This window comes from Gossypium hirsutum, chromosome D03 (assembly GCF_007990345.1).
Source record: "Gossypium hirsutum isolate 1008001.06 chromosome D03, Gossypium_hirsutum_v2.1, whole genome shotgun sequence".
In the NCBI taxonomy this organism is placed as follows: Eukaryota; Viridiplantae; Streptophyta; class Magnoliopsida; order Malvales; family Malvaceae; genus Gossypium; species Gossypium hirsutum.
In genome coordinates this window covers 41107482-41127220 of record NC_053439.1, presented here as the reverse complement: position 1 = coordinate 41127220, position 19739 = coordinate 41107482, and the positions used below count along the sequence as shown (strand labels likewise).

The window sequence follows — 19739 nt, the reverse complement described above, 5'->3', positions numbered from 1 at the left end:
TCAATGTGGCATCTTTAGCGTCCTTGTACTTTCATATTCATTTCCATAAAAGGACCAAATTGTTAGTTTACTCAAACATCAAACCTTTATAAAGTAACACACATATATACGTACAACAATTCAATATAGCATAACATATGAAATCCAGTTCGTACTTAATTAATAAATGGACAAACTTAAGTTCGTATTCATATCACATACCAACCATACTCGTTTGGCAATATAATCATTTAATCCATGTTCTATATTTTCAACCATACTCAACTCATCTATATAACAATAGATTTCACATTTAATATTTCTACTCATATCGTATTCATTTAATTATTGTTTATGCCCAAAGAACTATAGAAAATTTACTTTGGATACATGGGATAAGATTGCTCACACGAGCTATAAATATGACATTAACATTTACTCGATGCTGCTCACGCGAGCTGTGGAGAATCTGCAACACATACAGAACGCTAAGGTATCCATCAATGGTACAAAGTACCTGTTGTATAAAAATGACGTAATAGTCAACATTGATACATAGTACTTGCTGAATGCTAATGGCATATAGCCAACACCGATACATAGTACCTACTGAATATAAACCCTAATGACATGTCATTTGTATACTAGTTATTCACTAAGTTCGCACGGGCCTTAACACTGTCTTAATAACATTTTAATCTTTGTATCATCATTTTATACATATCATTGTTTCACATAAAACATTTCATTTCAAACCATACTATTATCGTATTCGTACTAATTCAATCTCTGTAGTCGTATACACATTTTTCATATTTCAAAATGCAATCCAAATACATTTTAAACCTTGTAATATCATCATATACTCATGATTCAATTATATAACAATTTTTCATTCATTCAATACTACACATCTATTCATGTTCATTATATATTTCATATTTTACGATTTAATCCGTTTGGTGCAAAAAAAAAACTTTATATATATAACATTTCTAAGTAACGGTAAAAAACAAAATAATGCAAACATAACAATAATTAATAAAGTAAGTCCATGCGAACTTACCTATCTACAACAACCAACGAGAAGTTTCTAATTGATTTAACTCTCGATCTATAAAAATTCATTACCAATTATTAGTGTCAATTACCTTATAACATCCTATTCAAGGTAGATGATAACTTAATTCCATTTTACACAATTTTCTTAAAGTTTTAAATTTTATTCAATTTAGTATTTAAAATCGAAATAGTTATATCTTTCAAATTCAAGCTTTTGTTTTACAATCCGATTTCAATTACATTCGTGTACAACCCTCTAAATTCAATAATTACAGAAATTTTAACCAATTTTAAAATATTTTCATTTTAGTCCCTATACTCAAAATTAACAATTTTTACTTTACAAATTAAATCTTTTTTCATACCTAAGCATCAAATCTAACCCAATAATACCAATTTTATCCAGCATTCATCAATGATAACATTTAGAAGTTTTAAGAGCTTCGAAAATTAATACTCGAGTTAGCTAAACCGAATTACAACGATTTCAAAAATATAAAATTATGAAAAACGGATTAAGATAGATACCCATGCAAAGCTTGGAAGCCTGGACGAATGGTTGAAGGTTAACCATGGCTTCCCTAATTCTTTTTGACACCCACGGTTGAAGAAGAAAGAAAATATAATGGGTGTCCACTTTTGGTTTCGTTTTATTATTTGCTAATTAACGTTTAACTTAATTTTAACATTAAAATTTAACTTATAAATTATTAATTATAAGCATTAACCGTCCCACCTATATAAAACTGGCTAAATTGCACTTAAATCCCTATATATTCATTAATTAAACCTTTTATAAGTTAAAATTTAATAGTGATCAACTTTTATGATTTTTATGATTAAATCTTTATATCTTAATTAATCACTAATTTGACAAAATTATCTATCCAAAATTCAATTCACCTATATATATAATAACTCCACAAACATTTACGGGTTTGGTTTACAGAAACGATGTCCTGAGACCTTATTTTCCAAAATCATTAATTTTAGGGTCAAATCACTTGTACTTTAACCAACTGACCAATTAGCAAATTTTTTGGATCAAAATTCACGAAATTCAATATATCACTATATTTGACTCGTGAATATTAAATAATAATATTTACAGATTCACTCGTTGAAATTATGATCTCGAAATCATTATTTCCGACATTACTAAAAAAACGAATTGTTTCAATTCCCCTTAATAACAAATTAACAATACCACTACAATCAATACCAGATTTGCTAATATTAGCATCCTAGTTAGGCCTCCACAGTTTCTCCTTACTATGATGACTGGTATTATCAGAATGCCTAAACAAATGACAAGAAATATTACACTTAGGAGGCATCTTTGGTACTTCAACACCGATTGAAACCATAGTGCCCTAAATCTTCAACATTAACAAACTGGGGCAACACTAAATTCACATAAACTTCAACACATACATTTGCATATGAAAGCCTTTTGTAGGGTGGCACAATACTATATATTCATATAAAATGGTGAGCCGATGGCACTTGCAATGTAGCTCAATCCTTTTCAAGAAAAAAGCTTCAAAGAAACCCAACTTAATTGAATCCAAATAGGCATCTTATCAAGGTTGAACTCCAGCTTTTGCAAATTTGGTTCCCATTTACGCAACATCACATCATTGGCTTATTTTGAATGTGCCAAGGATCATACTCTAAAACCCAATCCCTAGCATCAGAATTAGAAAACTGAAAAACAAACAGATTATCTCTAGCCAATTTAACATCAACACCACATTGCTTACTCTAGAGCATATCTACAAGCCGCTGCATTGGCCTAAAAACTGTGCCACCAAATAATATTGGCATTTGCAAATCTGCGGAAAATACTCCAAGGTTTTATCTAAACTTAAATCAAATAACTTCCTCCAAGCAGATTGCTAGATTGAGCCATAATAAAGAGAAAAGGCACAGAAATCAAAAGAAAAGAGGAAATCCAACAGAAAAAGTAGAGACCGAGAAGAGAAGCATGAAATTTCTCAAATGCATCCTTATAACATTTTGAAGTGATGATAATATCGTTACTTATTTAATTTTTTTTATTTCATTGTATCGTGTGATTATTAATTTCAATTATTTATTGGAATTATTGATATTCATTAAGATCTATTGTATTTGGAAGTCATGTGCAGAATTCATGAACATGTGCCTTGTAGCTACATAAACTAAAAAATGGCACACTTTTTAAGAAACCCCAATGCCCCATTTTCTTTACAAATAGGAATAATGGAACCAAATAGCAACACGTCTCAAATCTAAGGGAGAGCTAATCAAAACCTATAGCATCCTCTCCTATGGTGACTCTATCACATTTGATTGCACTAACTAGTCAATTAATTAACGCAACCCATTTTTGAGATTAAAAAATTAACAAACCAAACAGTAGTTTTTCCCCTTTTTTATTAGTTAAAAAATTCTTTAATCATTGCTTCCAATTTCATTCTCTATAGGTCCAATTATTCGTTTAATTTGATTGGTTGGAGATAACTTATATTTTTTTTTAAATATTGAAATGCAGTCCACCTCAAAATTTTTAAAAAGAAATTCAAAATTAAACCATAAATGGAACACATCTACTCACTATGTTTTGGATGTCTAGTCCATGAAACATATAATGGAAAGTGTGATAAAAGTGACAAGTCCGAAATGCCAAACCAAATTGAAACTTTGTCACCAACAATATTTAAAAGGTTAATTTTTTTTAATTTTGGAATTATAGTCTTGGTGAAATGGTAGCTTTAAAGTTATTAAGTTAAATTATGGTATTTTTAAAAGGTTATGTGTAATGTAATGTCATGTTATTATTTTCGCATAATATTCACAAAAAAGCTATGCCATTTTAGTTAACAGTTTGACGACTATTATTTGAATCAGGATTAAAAGAATATAAGAACTAAAAGTGATCAATCTGATCTCCAAAGAAAAATAATCAAATTGAAGAACATGAATTAAATCCATGGCTAATAACAAATTTTGAACTAAATGATTTAATGATTCACTATTTGAATAAGACTGATATTTTAAAATTCAGGAAGAAATAGATTAGAGTATAAAATTTGAATACACAATATTTTTTAACTAGAGTAACATTATCGAATTATCTCGTAATATACTCAACATATTACACAATTAAACAAATTATTATAAATGTCAGAAATATTTTTTATGATTAAAATAAGTAAGGAGTTCATGTGATGTAAGTGCCAAACATAGACCAATTTTAACATATTTTATATAACATGATTTATATTTAATTACATCAAACATTGCACCTTTTATAATTATTTTATATAATGGAAGAAATGGCTTTTACAAAAATTTCCTGGTTCATTGCATGTACGGTGAAACAATCCCTAAGAAATTAAAATACAAAACTCCCATTAAGACGGTTGTTATGGAGTTAGAACTTGGAAGGCGACCTCTATGATTACCAACTTCGGGGTCCACTGAAAGATATGTAGACCTCCGCAAATCAAAGTTTATTGGGACCCACCATTTCAAATCGACACTTCCCACGTGTCTGCCACTTTATATATTATATATACCCAATCATACACCATTTTTGCTGCTCCATCAGCACAGAAACATGTCTTCACAATTGCCTAATCTTTTCTCATTTCAAACACTGAAACATCGTCGCATCGCCACTCTCAAAACCCCGAGCCCCCATATCAACTGCCTGGCCATCCACGCTAACCTCCTCTACGCCTCCTCTGCCAACGAAATCAGCGTCTATAGTTTATCCCATCACTCCTTTGTCGATTCTTTTAACCACGATCCCACCACCGGGTTCGTCAAGTCCATTGCATTCAACCAAACCAAAATCTTCACCGCTCATCAAGACGGCAAGATCAGGATCTGGAAAATCGATACCCTTTACAAAAACCACCAGCTTATCTCTACTCTCCCCACCGTTAAAGACAAGTTCCTCAATTTCATGTTGCCGAAGAACTACGTTAACGTACGGCGTCATAAGCAGAAGCTTTGGATCCAACACTGGGATACAGTTTCGGGGTTGATGGTAAATGACGCCAAGGGGTTAATGTACTCGGTTTCGTGGGACAAAAGCTTCAAGATATGGAACGTAAAGAACCAACGTTGTTTAGAGTCTGTTAAAGCTCATGAAGACGCCGTTAACACATTGGCTGTTTCCGGTAATGGAACTGTTTACACCGGCTCCGCCGATGGGTTGATTAGAATCTGGGAAATGACGGAGAGACGGCATAGTTTAGTGGGAACCTTGGACAAGCATAAATCGACGGTGAATGCGCTTGCTTTAAACGACGAGGGATCGGTGTTGTTTTCAGGAGGGAGTGATGGTAGAATCCTGGTGTGGGAGAAAAGAGATGATGAGAATGAGGTGGGATATGTGGAATCATTGTGGGAGCATAAAGGGGCGATATTATGCTTGATCAACGTAGGGGAATGGTTTGTGAGTGGATCATCAGATGGGACGGTGAGGGTTTGGCAACGTGGTGGGAAAGAAGGTGGTGGGTTCCATTGTAGCATAGTTCTGGAGGGACATGAAAAACCTGTGAAGTCGTTGGTAGCAGTTGAAACAAGTGTGTTGGAGGGTGTGTTTTCCATATGCAGTGGAAGTTTAGATGGAGAAATTAGGGTTTGGGAGATCTCAATATGTTCTAACTTTAAAATTCCCATGAATTCAATAAAACTTGCTTGATTTTTCTTTATACTTTTGTTTGTATACTGATATATTATATGTACATCAAATCTTCTACTTTTTACTCATGATTTCATAGTTGAGTTAATAAATATCTCAACCTTAAGTCGATTAATTTGGTCATGCTGAAAATACGGTTAAGGATGAGGTAAGAAATCTTAGATCATTTAATTTTAAGGTTAAAAATACCAAAAACGTGTGGAGTGTTGCCACCATTGTTAATTGTTGCAATAATTAAAATACTTGTGGGTTTGAACACGATTAATAAAAGCTGGAATAAAATATTATTTAAATTATTTTAAAATATTTTAATTACTCTAAAATAGAGTTTTAACATACTCACTACCAATAACTAATAATTAAGGTTAAAGTCTCTTTTTTTTTCTCCAAGCCGTTTGTTTCTTATATTTTATTTTGCTTAGCGGCAGTGCCAGCCTCCGAGCTGGCTATCGCCTGCCTTTATTCCTTTTTTCTTCTCATTCAATATACACGTCTTCTCTCTTTTCAGTTTGCAGATCTATTTTGTGAGTATCTTTGTTGTCTTCACAAGTTGTGATGGACAGATGACGGTGCCTATCCTTCGCTAAAACTCCACTGGCCACTAGTAGTTTTTCTTGGAAAGTGGGTGACTCTTCGTCAACTTCTTAACTTGTTTCTATTTTGAGAGTATTTCAGAATAATAAATCATTTCACATGTTGATTTGGACCCGTGTTGTCTTAAATTTTTTTTGTTTGTTTTTCCATTGTTTAATAAGTGTTCAATTTAGAGGTTTTTGTATGCTTTTGTAGCACGTTTTTTGGTCTTACTTATGCATGTAATCTTAGTTTTACAAGTGATTTTAGGGATGATTTTGTTATTCTCCTTTCTAGTTTGGTGAATGCTCAATTCTTTTGTCAATTTTTTGCTCGCCGCTTTGAACCATTTGGGACTGATTTTCTTATCGTATTAAGTATTTGCAACCACTCCAAATATGTCATGCTTGAGTTGTGACCATTTCAATTGTCAGCGTGTCATAATATTCTATTAATGCTGAGGCTAAAGCCCTTGTCATGTTGATGGAACTCGTCATTCACCATTTACGACGAGTTTTTACTATTATTTTCCCTCTGGATTGTATGGTTCTATTCATTGAATAAATTAATGAATTTACCTTTCAAAAAAAATTTAAGGTTAAAGTATTATTTTAAATTTTCTTAATTACTTTTATTTTTATAAGTAAACTTTTTATTTATTAACGTAATAAAATAAAGTTATCACATGAATAGAAGTCTAAGTATATAAATAGAGATTGATTTTATCTTTTAATTATGACTTAATTAGTGCTATCAATTAAAATTTAAGTTTAAATCTATAAATGTAACATTTAAGAAAAATCATCAATAACAAGAACAGAAATTATTAGCATTAAAAAATTAAAAATATTCCAAAAAGAAATATTCAAATGACAATGGCACATATGTAACATCATTTTAATTGAAGATGACATTACATAATATTATTATTATTTTTTAAATATTATAAGTTGTTTATTCTGTGCTAAACAAGTATTCTTTTTTACCATATAAGATTTTAATAATTATTTTTAATCATCATTATTAAATGTGTTCTTTCATATTTAATCAATTTAATTTCCTACTTATCATAAATCATTATTATAATTGCTTACATTTTTTATTTTAATTTAATATTATTTTCAACTCCTTTTTGTTTATAAAATATTATTTATTTTAAATATTACCTTTTTTTATATATAAATTTATAACAAAAATAAATGCATTCAAGATTTGAATACATATAATTTTGGGGAAACAGAAATCATGTGATTTAAGTAAATAATACCAAAATATTGTTTTTGGTGTATTCAAAAGTTGATCCTCATGAAATATGTGTTGTTGCAAATAATATAATATGGTGTAGAAATGATTATGTCCACCGTCCAAAAGTGGTTAGCTGACTTCATTATTCTAACTTATTTAATGGAAAGAGCTAAAGTGTAGCTTTGAATCCCCCCAATATATACCCAAACATTCTTCACCTTTGCCATTATATTACTCTAATTTTCATTTTCTAAACCATATTTTTTTTAATTAAGGTTAAAATATGTTGACTTTCATGACTTATTCTTTCTACTTAAAACTTAAATTCTATTTTTTATTTAAATATCCCCAGTTCAGTCATTAAAATCGTATGTATTTTTTGTTAAATTTTGTTTACTTGAAATTTTTATTAGGTTATATCCTCATATGACGTGACATATTATTAGTAGAAAATAAACCTGTTAAATTGAAAATTTTTGATAGAAACTACTGATGATGATAATGGTTGGGTTAGGATTTTTATATTGAAGAAATAGAAAGATTAAATTTTTAACTTTTAAAGTACAGAGACTGTTGATACTAGGTATCAACAAGATAAAACAAGGAGAAGGTAGTGATGGCAACAAGGGGGCCGGTTCACATATGACAATTGGAGAGTCGAAGTAACTAAGGAGGACGAGGGAGGAAGGAGAAGAGAAAGGAATTGTGTGTTTGTTTGCTAGAGGCATTCTATTATGGTTGTTGAAAGGGGAGAGGGCCTCATTCATTGTGCCTTGGGGTATTTATAAATGGAAGGTTTCTCTCCAATTACATTACGTCATTGATAATCTCGAGATAAGATGAACTTGTTGCATACTAGTTGTCATGTACAACTCTGACATTCCCTTTATTGAGGTAATATGAGGTTGTTAGACCTTAGTGGTCCTTTCTTGGTGAATGTGATCGTGCTGATAGCGGGTGGCTAAAGACAAGTGCTTTATGTGAAGCATGAAAGTGATTGGTCACCCAGTGAGTAGGAAAGGAATTCGTGAGTGTTTCCCGATTGCTTCTTGTGATGCCACATGTCTACATGTCTAGTAGGGGTATAATATTGACCAAAGCTCAAATTATGTACAAGTAGAGGGAGTAATAGCAGATTTTAACCTATAACTAAATATTCCAACCCAAATTAAATATATTTAAATTAAACATATTTTGGACACTTCCTTTGGTCCACTAAACATACATAATATTGATGTTTGATTGCTTAACAGATTTTTTTAATTAAACCCACTACTGAGAAACTTCACGTGGTGTAGCTTCTCTGGAATTTGTAATGGCTGACATGTGTTTTTCCAACAAATCTTTGTCGCTACAGTGCTTTCAACCTGTCTTGGTACGAGGAAATCAAGACAAAATTGGTCATACACACACCTTTAATATTCTTACAATCAAAGCAAGTATATGTGCAATATATACAATGCTTCCAAACGTATTAGTAGCGTTTAGTATGTGTTTCTTACGTTTTAGATAATTCAAAAATATAGCCTTCTAAATATCACTCACTAAATTAGAATTTAACATGTACTTTTTGGTGTTGAGAAGAAGAAGAAGAATTACCAGATCAATCTTTATTTTTTGAATTACAATTATTTAATTATATTTTTTTGGATTTTCGAAATATTTTATATTTAAGTTTATGTATATTTATGATAGAAAAACAGGTGGCGCAATCTGATTGGGTTTCTATTTTTTTAACAACCTTTGACATTTTGGATTGAAATTGTTAACAGAAGCAAAATTGACGAATACTAAAATGAGAAAACTGATATAATTTGGGGGCTTAAACATGAACAACAAAAGCTGACCAACAATGACAGCTTTCCGTCACCTTTTCGTAGCATAATATTGCATTCCAGTTAAGTGGGAACATGTGGGAGACCATTAGGCAATTGCAGGTACTTTATAGTAATTATTGTTTAAATTTTTTTATAAAAATAATAATACTTATAACTTAAATTGTTAATTTGCTTACATTTATAATTTATAAATTGTAATTATTGTTTCTGTCATAAAATATACAATTCCAGTTTAGAAAACTGTACGTATAGTAAACACTTATGAGTATATATATATATTCTCTCTCTTTAGTTGCAAGTAAAATTAATAAGAGAATTGATCAAAATACACTGCAAAATCAAAAAAAATGGAAACATAAATTTCTATTTCTTAAAAGCTTTTGGTTTCGGTTTCTCCCACTGGCACCAATGATGCACCACCGCTAGGGGGTATTGGAAGGTTCGGAAACTTTGATCAACCCACCTTATGAATCCTTTAGCTCAATGGGATTGGTTAATAGCATCAAGGGATTGTGTAAATCAGTATTGGACGGGGTTGGTTCAGAATGTGTGCCGCCAGGCAAATCGGGCTGCTGATTCCATGGCTAAGTTCGCGGTGGTTGGCATGATGTCCATCGGTTTGATGAACCCCCTTCAGGTTGTTCGAGATGAATTTTTTGGCTTCCTTTTGTAGCCCGTGTTGATGTTTCCTTGTACCTAGGGCGTTGTCCTCTTCACGTTACCAAACATATATATTTTTTATTTCAAAAATAATTTCGGGTTATTATTAAATGGATTAAATAATTTATTTAATCTTGATTTTATTTTATTTTAAAATTAAGAAATTGGACCTTATTGATTTTAATGGTTTAATTGAAAAATATGAGTAAAAATATAAATAATTTGACGGTAATTATTTGATATACAGTAGGAAGTTTTTATTTTATAAGTGAAATGAGATTTTGCCACATGTCTTATTTATTTATTAAATTTTAAATACAATTTAAGGACACAAAGAAAAAATCTTAATCTTATTTGTGGAGTTAAAACTTTTCGTTTCCAAAAAGAATTGTCATGTGTTAAGAAAAACCTTTAAAAAATTTCTCTTTATTTTTCCAAGCCGTTTACTTCTTATCTTTTGTTTTGCTCAGTGATGGTACTAGCCTCCAGGCTAGTTGTCTCCCGTCTTTTTCCTCTCCCATCAACCCTTTCTTTCTTCTTCTCAGTTACCACACATGTATTCTCTCTTTTCATTTTGCAGATCCATTTTATGAGTATCTTTGTTGTCTTCACAAGTTATGATGGACAAATGACAGTGCTTGTCGTTCGCTAGAACTCCACCGACCACAGTAGTTTTTCTTGGAAAGTGGGCAACACTTCGTCAACTTCTTAATTTGTTTTTGTTTTGAGAGTATTTCAGAATAATAAATGATTTCACGTGTCGATTTGGACCCATGTTGCCTAAGTTTTTCCATTGTTAAATAAGTCTTCAGTTTTAGAAGTTTTTTCTGTTCTTGTAGCACGTTTTTTAGTCTTACTTATGCATATAACCTTAGTTTTACAAGTGATTTTAGGGATGATTTTGTTGCCATCATCTCTAGTTTGGTGAATGCTCAATTCCTTTGTCAATTTTTGCTCGCCGCTTTAGACCATCCGAGACTGGTTTTCTTATCATATTAAGTGCTTGCAATCACTCCAGATATGTCGTGTTTGAGTTGTGACAAATCCAATTGTCAACGTGTCATAATGTTCTATTGATGCTTAGGCTAAAGCATTTGTTGTGTTGATGGAGCTTGTCCTCACCATCTAGAACAAATATTTGTTTTTTTTCCCTCTAAATTATATGGTTCCATTCATTGAATGAATTAATAATGAATTTACCTTTAAAAAAACTTCATTTAAAAAATTCATTTCCAATGTTCCAAATAATTATTCATAACTTGAATATAAAATTACCCAATTCAAATTAATCGATATATTTAATTAAATGTGAATATTGATTAAACCTCAAATAATCATAATCCCAAATAACCCAAACCCAAAATGAATCACCCTAAAAACTTGACTTTCAAAATGGAAATTACTCAAACAAAAAATGATCCAAACCCGAGATTAATTCAAACTAAAAATGATTTGAACCAGAAACTAACCCATCTTGAAATAATCCAAAAAAATTAAAAATTTAAATTGCATCCAATTAAGGGCTAGTTTAGCATTACTTTTGAGAAGCACTTTGGAAGAGTGGTTTTGGGAAATACTTTTGAATAGTTTGGTTTAAGATTTAAGTGTTTAATATTACCGTAAAAAAGTATTTTTCATAAATAAATGTTCATTTTAGACATGGTGTTATAAAGTAATAAATAAGCATTTAAATAATGCTCAAATTATTTAATATTATGATATTTTAATAAGAATATAGAAAATTATTTATTATAATTTGTTTTTAATATTTTAATATATGAAAAATAAATTTTAAATATTTTTAAGTAATTAAGCCAAGAAGGGAAAGTATCATGTGTTGAAGGGGTGAAAACATAATTAAGTTGTCAAAAGTGCTTTTGGGAGAAAAATTAAAAAAATAACTTCTTCGCTTGAGAAAAAATACATTATGAAAATCTAAAAATTTGATTCAAAAGTTACTTGTTTACATTTCTGTTACTTCAAAAGTACTTTCATGTCAAAAGTGCTTCTAAAAAACACTACAAACACAGCCTAAAAGTAACCCGATACATCCAATTGATAGGTCTAACTTTGCGCGCTATAATACATGACTTATGGTATTTCTACCCAAATATTCAAAAGGTGAAATTCAGCTATTAGACCCTGTAGTTTGTATAAATTGTGGATTTAGTATATGTATATTAATTTGGTCATTTTCTGTCCATGTACTTTTAGAATTTAAAATTTTTGGTTCTAACCAAATGATAACTATTAAATTCATTAAATTAAGTTTTGTTATTTTCAAAGTTTGATGTGTCAAACATATTATCACATGTGTAATGTTATGTCTGTTTGTAATTTTTCACATATTACTCACAAAAATAAATTAATAGATTCAACAATTGTTGTTCACATTAAGACAAAAAATTTGAAATCCAAAAAATATAGCCACCGAGAATGATCCAGTTGGTGGATGTGAACTAAACCTATAACTTTACACATAATATAGGACTAATGACATAATTTGACTAAACATATTTAATTGTTACCATTGGGTTAGGATTAAACTTTTCAAATTCTAAAAGTAAAAGGGACCGAAAATGACCAAACTAAAGTAGAGGTACTAAATCCACAACTTACGCAAAGTACAAGGTCTAATAGCAAAACTTGACCTTTATAACACATATATTTAAAGAGAATTTGTGACATTTAACACAGTTTTCTGTCGCCACAAAGCTGGCCAGTTTCCAGAAAGTTAAGCCTTTAATCTCCTTAATTTCACGCTTATAATTGTAAAAGAAAGGGACAGTTTACAATTCCATGGATTGAGTATTAGCTCGACTGGCATCGGTATTGTTGTTAGTGCAGGAGGACGTGGATTCGAGTGCGCTGAAGCGAATTATCCTCCTATTTAAGGATTGGGGAGGGGTTATGGATAGTTTTAGGCATTATATAAAAAATGAGTCAGACATGATAAAAACTTATAATGAGATTAATTATATGAATTGAGGGATAGAATAGGAATGTGTGCAAGGGTACTGAATTTTCGACAAATAAATAAATTTGGGTCGGATAACATAGATATTAGGAATTGTAAAGCAAGAAGGCAATGTGAAGACAGATGCATTGGGTGAGTGTAAGGACTAAAGCAACCAACAATTAGTCCCAATTTTAAGGTATCTCTCTATTTATGAAATAAATATTTTATTTTACGCTATTCTCAATGATTAATTACTTGTTATAACATAAATTTATTTATTTGTCTGGATTGTTGACTTTTGTGTTCTCCCTAAATATTCCTCTCTCCGGCTGACCCGACCTCATCCTTATCATACAACATCCTCATTGCATGCATTTGGATTTTTTATTTTACAAAACTTAACTTTCTTATTTGATTCTCTGTTTTATTTATACAACACTGGAACTTTGTGCAACTCCCAGATCAACTTTTATAATCATTTTTTTTATTTTTTGACTAAAATATTTATGTACTTTTATATTTTTCTTTGAATTTTTAGAATTAAGATAAAATTGAGATCATTTGTAAATTTTGAGGGTTAATTTTTTTTATAAAATGACTAAATCGATACAATATTGAAAAGTTAAGGACTAAATTTATTATTATAGTAATTTTTTAACTGCCACATTATCTTAATGGGTGACCAATTTGAAAAAAAAATGGATAATTGGGTGAAATTTATGTAGGCATTGTTCAAAGAGAATTAAGGCTCTCCAGTTATTGAAGCTGAAACTTTTTCCAGGAGAGGATGAAATTTCATGCTGATGGCAATGAAAATATTTGAGTTTGTGTAAGGGTGAGGATGATAGGGGAAAATTAGAAAAAAAAATTTGGGCCAAGCTAAATTATATATTTTTAATATTTATAATTTTGAAAAGATTAAATTAAAATTTTATTATTTTTAAAGATTAAAGTATAATTTTACAATATACTAAATTAAAATTTTATAAATTTTAAAGGGTCAAAAGTGAGATTTCTTGATTTAAGGAGGTCAAGGCCCTTGCTATGCCCTCGATACCACTCCTATCTATTTGTAGGCGGGATTAATTTGATTGAATCATGAATAACATAAGGACATAAAACATGTACTAGATCTATATTATAGATCAAGCATTTGGGTGAGTTAATGTCACAGGTTAATCGGGTACAAATTCAATTAAATAATGATAAAAATACTCTTACTTTATAAGGTAAATTGTATTATTTCGAAAGTTATTTTTTTTTTGTCCTTTTATATTTTTATGTTAAAAAATAAAAAAACAACCCATATAATAAAATTTAAACCTAAATCTATATAGTATTAAACATTTTTATTTTACCGTTGAATCAAAATCCATTTATTATTTATATAAAATTTTTAAATATTTATTATATAATCTTATTTTTCACCCTTTGTCCTAAATAACATTGTTGGTTTAGAGGCATGAAAGAGAAAGTGGGTCCAAAGGCAACCATTTAACGTGGGCCTGAAATGCTCAAACAGAGCACAATGGGATATCCGCTACCGACTCATCAATGAGCCTTTTCGCAAACTACAAATCCACCACAAATGCTTCAACCAAATTTACTTGCATGTACGATGTAGAATTGCTATATATATATAACATAAACAACCGAGTCGGGTTGCATTTGATCCATCTATTTAAATTGGGTTATTTGATTTTGAGTTATTTCAGATTGGGTTTATTTTAAATTTAGATTTTTTTTAAAAAGATAACTTTATCCTTTATTAATTAATTATTATTCTTTTTTTATCTTCAATATTTATTTTAATAATTTTTATTAAAAATAATAAAAACTTAATTAGACATAAACATATTTTTAATTATTATTAAATTATATTATAAAGTGTATTATATTCTAATATAGTCATATATTAAACATGATGTATTTTTCAATTAATACTAGATTAATTATGTCAGACCTACGATGTGGGTGAAAACCTTAGATAACAAATTTATAAAAAAAAAATTGATATAGCTTTGATTGAAATGGTGAAGTTGAATCTAAGTTTGGCCTATTGGTCGAGTGTTCACCTTCCCTAAGAATAGTCTAGGTTTGAACCACAATTGCATCAAAAAAGAAATGGTGAAGTTAATAGAGTGAAGATTATAATATTTTGAGTTCCAATCCCATTATGTCTAAGTATTTTTTTCTAGATTTCATCCCATCAAAATGATATTGTTGTTACAAAAATAAAGGAGTTTTTGGTAAGTTCATTATAGAGCTGGGATCCAACTATGAGTGACACTGAACTCAGTCAACCCCTTTATAAATAGTTATAAGGCTTTGTTTTTAAAGTTACATTTGCAATCACAATTGCAATTACAAAGAATACATCTAAATAATTATAACAAGAATTGCAATTGGAAACGTATAATAAGAATAAGAATAAGAATTTAAACTTATATTAGAATAATTTTATATAGAGTCCGCATATAATATGATATAAACCAGAATAAATATAAACTAACGATTAAGCTAATGTGTTGTTGAAAGAGATTAATTCAGAATCCAAAGTTTAAAATCCAAGTTCCCAAACAAGCATTAATAAATTTAAAGGCTAATATAAAAAAGAATAATAAAATTAAAATATATGAATTAAATTGTTGAAGCGACTTCAATGTAAAAATAAAAAATAAGAACTTCAAAAGATTATACCCCTTCATCCCTAGTTGAACCCTTCCTAAAGTTTGATTGAGTCAAACCTCTCGTAGTTTCGTTTTGATCCCACCCAAAATTCTATGGTTATTAAATTCAGTATTATATTGCTGTCATCATGTTCCCTGGAAACAACATGTTTCACGATGTCAGTGGCCCTGTCCCCAATTCCCATTCCCAAACTACCAATCAAATTCCAAAGGAAATAAAGTGATAGCCCTAGTGCTACATTATCTAAATGTTCCATATAGGATAAAGGGTTTGCAAACAAAGGCCATTATAAAATTTGAGTATACAAACGAGTTAGACTGATTGTATTTCGATTGTAATAGTAAATATTGATATATTAAATTAGTTGAATGTTGTATGTTAAGGGTGAATGTCCTTCATACTACTTTAGAGGCATGCACTTCGACCAAGGAAAAGAGTGCAGGATTTGTTTCTAAATTTAGCAGGGTACGTCCAAAACCCAGATTATATATATTTCTTCCAATTTTACTACAACTGGTTGCATATAAAGATGATATGCATCAAACAAAAACAAAAAAGAACTAACAATCTGACAACATTCTTAGTCAGTTGCAACATTATTCTAAACATTCCCCGACTTAAACTTAACTCTTGATTTGAGACAACATGCATCTGACATCTTTGCTGTTTGGTCTCTCCTTTGGATCATCCAACGTGCAGAAATACGCAATCTTCAAAACCAGAATCATTTGATCTTCAAACCCTTTTCCAATCAGTTTAGGATCTATGGCTGTTGTGGGGTTGTCTGAAATCATGATGTTTCTCATCCATTTCACTAAACTCATCTCATCAGTGTGTTGAAAGAACGTATCAGATGGTAGCTTCCCCATCACCAAAACACTAAGTATAACCCCAAAGCTATAAATATCACACTTATCAGTAAACTTAAGTGTTTGATGATATTCAGGTGCTATATACCCCACAGTTCCAGCCAAATTGGAAGTGGTAATATGAGTTTGTGCATCAGGCATTGCTTTTGCAAGCCCGAAATCTGCAATCCTGGCTTCCATTTCATCATCAAGGAGGATGTTCCCTGGTTTCAAATCTCTATGAATGATTCGAGGGCTATGGTGCATGTGAAGATATTCAAGCCCAGCAGCCACTCCTTTTGCTATCCTCTGCCGCGCAAGCCAATCTAGCTCCCTTGTGCCTTCTGATACTTGTTGTAAGATGTCTTGCAAGCTTCCATTCTTCATGAATTCATACACAAGGTAGTGACAGTCGGGTCGAGAAATATGAGCCAACAACGGAAGAAGATTCCTATGTCGAATTTGGCCTACTGTGGTGATCTCTGATTTGATTTGACGCATTTTCTTGTTGAGAAGCTTGCTATCTTCATCAGTTAACTCAGCTGCATCTTTTGGGGGTTGAATAATTTTCTTAATAGCAATCATTTTGCCATCACTTCCTGGTAATTCAGCTTTATATACTTCCCCACACCCCCCTTTCCCTATGATCTCCAATGAAGCCAACCCATCTTCTTTCTCTAAAAACGATAAATCCTCAGCTTTCTTAATCAATGGACTGAATATGGATGGACCAGGATCTTTAGCAGCTCCTAAAATGGTTGCCAACACCAGTTTAAACATAACAGAGAAGACGAACCCAAATATGCCCCCACCTACAGCTCCAGAAAAGAATCCCAACAGCCATTCCATTGCTTTTTTACTCTTATTTTTGTGTCGGTGTTGAGTTACTGGTGATGAGCTAGGACCTTCACCGGTTACTGATTTGCTTCCAATTGGTGATGGAGCTTGAGCTCTGCTTCTGCTATTGTTTGTTGATTTCCTCTCAGCAAAAGTGTACCGTTTGGGGTACTGAGATACTGTTGATTCATCAATTTGGCTCATCAATGGAGCAGAACCTTCAAGGAAATTGTTCCCTGAGAAATCAAAGAACCGAAGGTTTCGAAACGAACGTATAGATGATGGGATTTTACCGGAAAACAGATTGTTGGCAAGGGAAAGATTTTCCAAGTTGGGAAAATACTTCAAGAAGGTCAAGTCACCGGTGAACTTATTGGAAGATAAATCGAGAACTCGGAGATGAACCAAAGAAGACAAATTCGACGGTATCTCGCCGGAAAACTTGTTGTTTTGAAGGTCGAGGATTTCGAGTTTTTTACAGTGAACAACTTCATGTGGAAATGGGTTACCAATCCTGTTGTGGGAAACGGAGAGCTCTTTCAGCTCCGACAGCTTCCCAATTGCAGGAGACAGAGACCCATCAAGCATTTGGGAATTAAATACAAGCCTGGTGACTTTAAGGACATAAGTGTCGTCGTCGGCGAGTCTTCTCTCGCAGAAAACGCCGGCGGCGCTGCAAGGATCAGTGGCGGGGAACCGTTGACTGGCGATGCCCAAGTCTTTGAGAAGTGTGGAAAGAGCTTTGGAGTCTGAACGGTCGAGAGTTAGCCTTGAATGGGAGATGAAGAGGAGAGAGAGGAGAGTGAGGAAGCGAAGGAAGTGACGACGACGGTGGGGTATTCCGGGAGAGAACGCCATTTAGGGCGGATAAGGCGGGGTTGGTGGAGGAGGAGAAAAGAAAGGTAGTGAAAGATTATTGGTTGTTCATATTGCTGCTATTTAATTCCTTGGTTTTTTAGAAGCTGATACCGTGTGGAAAAAAATGTGAACGTGGAGCCCAGTTGAGTTGATTTTTCCCGTAAGCAAACGTAGTCACCAGGTGGAGGTGCTTGTATATTTTCGATTAAAAATATTGTCCATTTTTATTATTCAAAATTTATCTCTTATTATTTCATCAATCACATTAGTTTTAATGATAAAAATAAATAAATAAATAAAATTTTTAATAGTAAAAATTAGTAAAACGGATTTTTTGTGATATTTTTGCCATCATCCAAACCAATTATTTTATTTATGTTTATAAAAAAAGTTTTTCTTCGTAATATTAGATTCAGATTTAGTTATGAATATGCTTTGTGATGTTAATTTGATTGTAGTTATTATTTAAAGTTTGAGTATCCCATCATGTAAATTGTTAGTTAATTTTTTATATAAATTTATTTTGTTAAGTTTTATTTCATGTATATATATTTTTATATATTGTAATTTAGATTTGAATATATTCTAACCATTAATTTTATTTTATTTTATTTTATTTTATAATTTAAATTTAAATTATAATTATTTAGATGTATTATTTATATTATAATTATGTTTATTATAATTTTTTCTTAAAAATAATTACAAAAAAATATAAAATAATTTGTAATGTGTTTATTATTTTTAGATGATAGATCGAGTTAGCAAACTGAAATATCCAAATTAATGTTCGCCAAGTATGCCTTTCTAGGACTAAATTACCAAAAATGTCAATTTTTTTTTTGGAATTTATCAGATTAGGTCGATTTTTGGAAGAATTACGAGAATAGGTCAATTTTACTCAAATGCTTTCACGTAGGCGTGTTTTTAGGTGAAATGTAGAAAATCGCTTCTAGGTGGACACATTTTCTGCATACTGCCAATAATACGCTTCTAGCTGGATGCGTTTTTAGTATGTTGGTAGGAAAACACTCCCTGGTGTACGTGTTTTCTGACAGTTCAACTGAAAAAGCTTCCAGCTGGAAGCATTTTCCTATTGGGTATTTCGTGCTAGGGTTTTGTATTTTAAGGTTAGGGTTTAGGATAGGGTTTAGGGTTTTTGAAATGTTAAATAATTATTATTGTATTAGAAATTTAAAAACCTCGTATTTTCATCGAAACTTGAAGTAATTGTTTGGGATGAAATATTAGTTTTTAAATTTTTTCACATTCTTAATACTAGTTTGATCCAATATTTTAGTAAATTATTTATCACAGTGCATTAATATTGATGAGATGGGTTCTGAAAATATATCTCAGGATATATGGTGGGTTTTTTGTCCCAAGTGAGAGTTGAATTTGTAGAGAGATAACGCTCCAAGTAGGACGCACAATATTAGTTTTTAAAATTGTACACATTTTTAATACTAGTTTGATCCGATATTTTAGTA

General features: G+C 31.1%; 2 protein-coding genes across 2 annotated transcripts; one reads left to right on the top strand and one right to left on the bottom strand.

The window, feature by feature from the left end:
- Nucleotides 1-4629: 4629 nt before the first annotated feature.
- On the top strand, nucleotides 4630-5750 carry LOC107949719 (protein JINGUBANG). The gene has a single exon (XM_016884464.2). The coding sequence runs from the start codon at nucleotides 4646-4648 to the stop codon at nucleotides 5738-5740; it is 1095 nt and encodes a 364-aa protein (XP_016739953.1). The 5' UTR covers nucleotides 4630-4645; the 3' UTR covers nucleotides 5741-5750.
- Nucleotides 5751-16176: 10426 nt separating this feature from the next.
- On the bottom strand, nucleotides 16177-18404 carry LOC107949720 (leucine-rich repeat receptor-like serine/threonine/tyrosine-protein kinase SOBIR1). The gene has a single exon (XM_016884465.2). It carries the CDS (start codon nucleotides 18247-18249, stop codon nucleotides 16330-16332), a length of 1920 nt encoding a protein of 639 aa, XP_016739954.2. The 5' UTR covers nucleotides 18250-18404; the 3' UTR covers nucleotides 16177-16329.
- Between the last annotated feature and the right edge of the window lie 1335 nt (nucleotides 18405-19739).

Bases quoted from the DNA above. Each gene is read 5' to 3' on its own strand.
- LOC107949719 (XM_016884464.2), top strand. From the start codon at position 4,646: ATGTCTTCACAATTGCCTAATCTTTTCTCATTTCAAACACTGAAACAT.
- LOC107949720 (XM_016884465.2), bottom strand. From the start codon at position 18,249: ATGGCGTTCTCTCCCGGAATACCCCACCGTCGTCGTCACTTCCTTCGC.